This window comes from Bidens hawaiensis, unplaced genomic scaffold (genome assembly GCF_021521415.1).
Source record: "Bidens hawaiensis isolate Kalapana, Puna unplaced genomic scaffold, B.hawaiensis_p1.1 tig00051072_1, whole genome shotgun sequence".
In the NCBI taxonomy this organism is placed as follows: domain Eukaryota; kingdom Viridiplantae; phylum Streptophyta; class Magnoliopsida; order Asterales; family Asteraceae; genus Bidens; species Bidens hawaiensis.
The window spans coordinates 49988-56211 of NW_027506182.1; the positions used below are offsets into that span (position 1 = coordinate 49988).

The following is a 6224-nucleotide window of genomic DNA, read 5'->3' on the forward strand; positions in this document are numbered from 1 at the left end:
AGATCAAGTGGTGAATTATCAACTCCAAAGTCTTAGGTAAATTTTCGCAGAAGATCAGAACTCATCATTTAAAGGATGTATAAATGAGGGGGAGTATTATACGCGTTGCACTCTTTTTCCCTTAGCTATGGTTTTATCCCACTAGGTTTTCCTAGCAAGGTTTTTAATGAGGCAACATTACTAAGCGTATATCATTATGTGGATAGTCAAAAGGGAGTGTTATGAATGAACCATAATGTAGTGACTTTCCACATACATAACTTACATCCTTAATTATGTTGTATTAATGTTCTAGCCCTATAAATAATGGCTCTTGGTATTAGTGACATCTCAATGAATAAGAACTTTTTCCCTTTATCTACTTCTTACTTTCTTTATACTATGATTACATACATATTTTGATGTAGTTAATAGGCTGTTGTTTTACAACAGAGTTTTGTTTATTCAAACCAAAAACCGATTTTAAAAGGGAAATAAACAAAACAAAAATAAAAACACCACATAATTTCGTAGACTTAATTAATACTGCTTAGTTTCTCTAAGAACTAAAGAAAAAAGATACTACGTTCAATTACATTGTTAGATTCGTAGCGGCCCAAATTAGCTAGACCAACATATTTTGTTAGGCTTTAAGGGTTTTTATTCACATATCTATAGGGGTGTACACGGACCGGACCGAACCGGACGAGAGCATGCCCGTGTCCGTCCGTTAAGCTTTTAACGGACAAACGGACGGTTCACGAACACTCCACCGAACGAAAATTCATGTCCTTGTCCGCCCATTAAGAAATTGAGTTTGTCCGTGTCCGTCCATGTCCGTCCGTTAATATTTTAAACGGACGTTAACGAACAATAATGGACAAACGAACACTAATGGACATTAATAGACAAACAAACATGTGAACATTAATGAACAACGAACACTAATGGACAAATATAAACGGTTGCATATTAACACCAAGCATTAATCTAAACAACTTCACATACAAATTAGGAATTACACCATATAACATCCAAATATACTTGACACTTAATATATTAACATAAAGTGAATCATTATAATATAAGAGACATCAAACATGTGTAGTAATATAAAAGTGTTATTAATAAACTAGAAATTTCACAGTTAAATTACAATATTGGATATATATAAACATTAACGATACTGGGCGAACATTACCGGACGTAATCGGACGAACGTTACCGGACGTTCACGAACACTATCGAATGGACTTGGCCCTTGTCCGTGTTCGTCCGTTAAGCTTACCGAACGGAATTTTTGTGTCCATGTCCGGTTCGTTTATTAAACGGACGAACATAAACGAACTTCTTGCCGAACGGACGCCCGTCGAACGTCCGGTTCGTTTACAGCCCCACATATCTAACTATCTATATAATTGTCTATCATAAAATCCTACGTGTCACTTTCAGGTTGTTCCCTTCATTCTCTAGAGCCACCAGATTGCTTGATTTTTAAATGGATGCTTCTCATACATTTGACCCGAATTCGCGAGTATGGTCTAACCAAACCCGGATAGTTTTTAAAAGAGCTATAACATCTCATTAATTTATGAAACTCTTTCATAATCAAACATTAATTTTCGTGGGTCATGGGTCTCACCCAACCCGGATAACCCTTAAACGGGTTATAACATCTCATTTATTTGTGAAAAATACCCCTTAATCATCAATGAATAATTTTCACGGTTTATGGGTCTTACCAAACCCTAATAGCCCTCAAATTGGTTATAAGATCTCATTTATTGGTAAACACTTTCACTATCAAACCCTAATTTAATTTATCTCCTTTACTATCTATATAATTGTCTACCATAAAATCCTACGTGTCACTCTCAGGTTGTTCCCTTCATTCTCTAGAGCCACCAGATTGCTTGATTTCTAAATGGAGGCTTCTCATACATTTTACCAGAATTCGCGGGTATGGTCTAACCAAACCCGGATAGTTTTTAAATGGGTTATAACATCTCATTAATTTATGAAACTCTTTCATAATCAAACATTAATTTTCGCGGGTCATGGGTCTCACCCAACCCGGATAACCCTTAAACGGGTTATAACATCTCATTTATTTGTGAAAAATACCCCTTAATCATCAATGAATAATTTCCACGGGTTATGGGTCTTACCAAACCCTAATAGCCCTCAAATTGGTTATAAGATCTTATTTATTGGTAAACACTTTCACTATCAAACCCTAATTTAATTTATCTCCTTTACATATTCACCGTTGCCGGTCTATCATCTCCATCGCTGGTTAACTTCCGATATTACCCACCATCGTCAACTACTTCAACGTCTTCTTTTTCATTAGACAAATATTTGTATTCATGTTTGTTGCTTAAAAATCTAAAAAACCTACACAACTCAATTGAAAAAACCCAAACGCTAACAACTATAATAACAAACTAATATATATGTATTTAATTAAAACAAAAATAAGTTAAAAAAATAAAATAAATCATCATACAATAGCTAAACGATTAAAAATAAAAACTTAAATAAACCCCGGCGTTTTGTTTTTTTTCCCGGCCTTTTGTGTGTAACGCGGGACATGACACAAATTTCAAAAATATCTGTTGGAATTAAAAAAAAAACTTTTTTTAATATTAACACAAATATACTACAAAACAAATCCAAACCTCAATTTTTTTACACACTTCTACTACTTCTCTATCACATATTTTTACACAATTCTACTACTACAAAAATGTTTCCGTTGAACAACCAAAATGTTCTCGGTTTCGGTCAATATGCCCGACAAGGCAACGCAACCAATCCCGGCCCGAATAATCCACAACCGAACCCATATACCGTCCCGATGCCAACAGTCCCTATCACTCAAACTGCGTATCCGTTCGAAGCGCAAATGGTCGCGTACATGCAACATCTAAGTTCAGGAGCCCTTATCCCAAATTAATAGTGACTGGGCACCACGTGGCGCATAACGCCCAGGGGTGAAGAGTTATGACTACACTTTGTTTTGTAAAAAACCATATCTCTGATTGGGCGCCATATAACGCATAACGCCCATGAGTAGGGCATTATGACTACACATAATCTAAGTGTCGCTTTAAATAGTTTGTTATTAGTAAATAGTTTATAAGAAACTATACATCGAATATTACTTTATAATGTTTTTTATATAAAAAGACGCCAAATATTTGTAATTTTAATTATAACCAACAAGTGGTCTTTAATTTTATTATCTTTTAAGAATCAAGTGACACTAGTTTAACCTTATGTCAAATCATGATGTTGCAAAAAAGGAAATAAATTAAAAAGAATTATTAATATTTGTACCAATTTGAATATTCTATTTTCTTTAAATACAGTATAAGAGATAGAATAATATACAATGAGGATGATAGGTGTCTTTGGCTGAATACTCCACTATTTTGCTTTGGGATCTCTTTGTGTCATTCCATCTCAGAGTGAGAGCATGGGGAGAGCACCTTGTTGCGAAAAGATAGGTTTAAAGAAAGGGCCCTGGAGCGACGAAGAAGATGAAATCTTGATTTCATACATAAAACAACATGGCCATCCGAATTGGCGTGCTCTTCCCAAACGTGCTGGTAAATATATATTCATTTCATTTTTGAATGTATACCTTCTAAATCATCTTCTATTTCAAGCATGAATAAACCATGTTGTGTGTCCTTAGCGAATTAAAAGTTCAAGAGCCTTTACCATTTAGTTTATTTGAATTTGAGGGCATCAAGCTAGTAGCTTGATAGTATTTTCTGTATCATCTACATGTTATTATCACGGGTTTCAAATCCTTAACTAATTCGACATTTCAGTTATATGTGTGCGTGATATATATATATATATATAGGAAAGGGAAAAACCGAAAAAGCATAGAGAAACACATTGATGTTTTTAAAGAAGTTTCAGCTTTAGAAAACGTCACTTTTTTTTGTCTATACTTTTTTTTACTGTTGATCAAGCTGGTAGGTTATATGTTTTAAATTTGAAACAATGTCTGTGGTTTAGGGTTAATCCGTTTGTACGGTCCTTGTGATTATTCTCCTTTAGGTTTGTTAAGATGCGGAAAGAGTTGCAGACTTCGTTGGATCAACTATTTACGACCAGACATTAAAAGAGGAAACTTCACCAAAGAGGAAGAGGACACTATCATTCATCTACATGAAGCGCTTGGAAACAGGTACATACAGTACACTCTTTGGATAATATCAAAATCTTTCCATTGTTATACATCATTTATTATTTACAAAGTTTGCGAGAATATGACTATACTGAAATGCATACATACACTATGTTCAAATAACTTTATTAAAATTATCCACAATTTGTTTGATTCATTTGAAACTTGAAAGTATTTTGTGGAAATTTGTAAGATCTGATACATCAGTTGGTATAATTATTTTTATGAACGGACTTGGTATAACTATTATTTTAGCGGCGTTTTGAATTTTTGGTAACCCGTTAGGCCGGCGAAGGACCTGGAAAATCTTTCTAATGGGTCGGGTGTCAAGATTTCATGGTGTCTTGTTGGGACTTAATTATTCCAATAGCTCATTGGCCACCACAAATCGCAATCCCGGTTTTGATGCTTCATTAGTTAATTAACTAATAAATAATTACACATGATGTATACTCTCAATTGCAAATCAACATAAGGGTGCATGTGCCTACTGCCCAGACATGATATATATACAACTTTCAACACAGACTTCAAGACCTACAAGATAAAATACATTCATATAATATAGGAATTTTTGGGTTTTAGCTCAAAATATTCGAATCACCATGACTAATATAATAGTAACATAAGACAAAACATTTGGTGTATATATATTGTAATATATATGGTGACAAAAACATATTATTATAAGTGATAGTTTGTAACGAAAGATTGATTTCTCTTTTTTTTTTTATTTCGCTTGATTTTACAGGTGGTCTGTAATAGCTACGAAATTACCTGGGCGGACCGATAATGAAATAAAAAATGTTTGGCATACTCACTTAAAGAAGAGACTTGAAAGCAATCAAATGACCACCCGTGACTCGAAAAGGCATCATACGAAATCCAAAAGTGCTTCAAAGGCTCCATATCTTAAAGAACTAGTAGTTTCTCAATGTCTTGTTAAACCGGAGCAAAGTTCTCTTAACGAAGAACAATTTATCCCAAATCAACCATCGCCTAGAGAGTCCTCATCCGTCACAGAAGAAGCAATTACTGATTCATCTGGAGTAGCCAAACATGAGGAAGTTGACCATGAGGCAATTCTTGATGATAATTTTTGGCTAGAAACATTATCCTACACGGAAGACAATATCATGGAGTCTGATTCATCAACAAATATATTAGCTGTTGAGGATATAACCACAAATACTAGAACTCCGAATACAGGTTGCGACACATATGGTATGGCAATGTGGAATGACATTTTTACGTGCATTGAGGAATTACCCGAGTTACCCGAATTTTAGGTTAGATAATCATTTGTACCCTCGAATCCCTTATGAGACCAAAAGATTAATCACAATAATGTATTTGGCATTTGTTAAAATATTATAATTACGTTTATTATATGAACACTCGATGGCTCCTCATGCATGATAGCAATATATACTGTGCATTAAATGATTAAAGAGCCACCCGATTATTTATCTAATATAAAAATTAATTTTTGTCAAAGAGATCGCTTGTTTTCTTTGACCAATTAACAGGACAGAGTTGTCTACCAGAAATCCATTCCTAGGTACTTGTCAATTTCATTATTTATTCTGGGTGAATATAGTAGAAATTATCAATATATTTTCAATTTATAAAATAAAAACTAGACCAGCAAGTCGCTAGCGTTGTGTTCCCGAGTTCATTTAAGAAAAGAAAGGTAAGGAAAAGAAAATTTTCTCTTCTTATCTTTTCTTTTGGTATCTCCTCTTTTGCTTCAACTTATTTTCCTTCCTAATCTTTTCAATTTAGAAAGCTACAAATTCTTTTATTTTACTCATCATTTTCTCTCCCCTTCCCTCATTTTCTTTCTTTAAATGAAACTCGGGAACACCTCTTTTAAATTTTCCTTCCTCTTCCTTTCTTAAATGAAACTCGGGAACACAACATATATTTTTCATCCCTCTTTTTCATTTCCTTTCCTCAGTTAAATGAAACTCGGGAACACAGTGTAGATCTCAAGTACGAATACAACTTATATGGCGACAAATTATACAAATTGAAA

The 6224-nt window shown here is 34.0% G+C and overlaps 1 protein-coding gene across 1 annotated transcript; it reads left to right on the forward strand.

Moving 5' to 3' along the window:
- Window positions 1–3273: 3273 nt before the first annotated feature.
- Window positions 3274–5701, forward strand: LOC143616999 (transcription factor MYB30-like). Its single transcript, XM_077089678.1, has 3 exons — window positions 3274–3593; window positions 4057–4186; window positions 4938–5701. Exons 1-3 carry the CDS (start codon window positions 3461–3463, stop codon window positions 5473–5475), a joined length of 801 nt encoding a protein of 266 aa, XP_076945793.1. The 5' UTR covers window positions 3274–3460; the 3' UTR covers window positions 5476–5701.
- The last annotated feature ends 523 nt before the right edge of the window (window positions 5702–6224 follow it).

Coding starts and splice junctions, on each gene's coding strand:
- LOC143616999 (XM_077089678.1), top strand. CDS start 3,461: ATGGGGAGAGCACCTTGTTGCGAAAAGATAGGTTTAAAGAAAGGGCCC. Junction 3,594..4,056: donor TGCTCTTCCCAAACGTGCTG/GTAAATATATAT, acceptor ATTCTCCTTTAG/GTTTGTTAAGATGCGGAAAG. Junction 4,187..4,937: donor CATGAAGCGCTTGGAAACAG/GTACATACAGTA, acceptor TTGATTTTACAG/GTGGTCTGTAATAGCTACGA.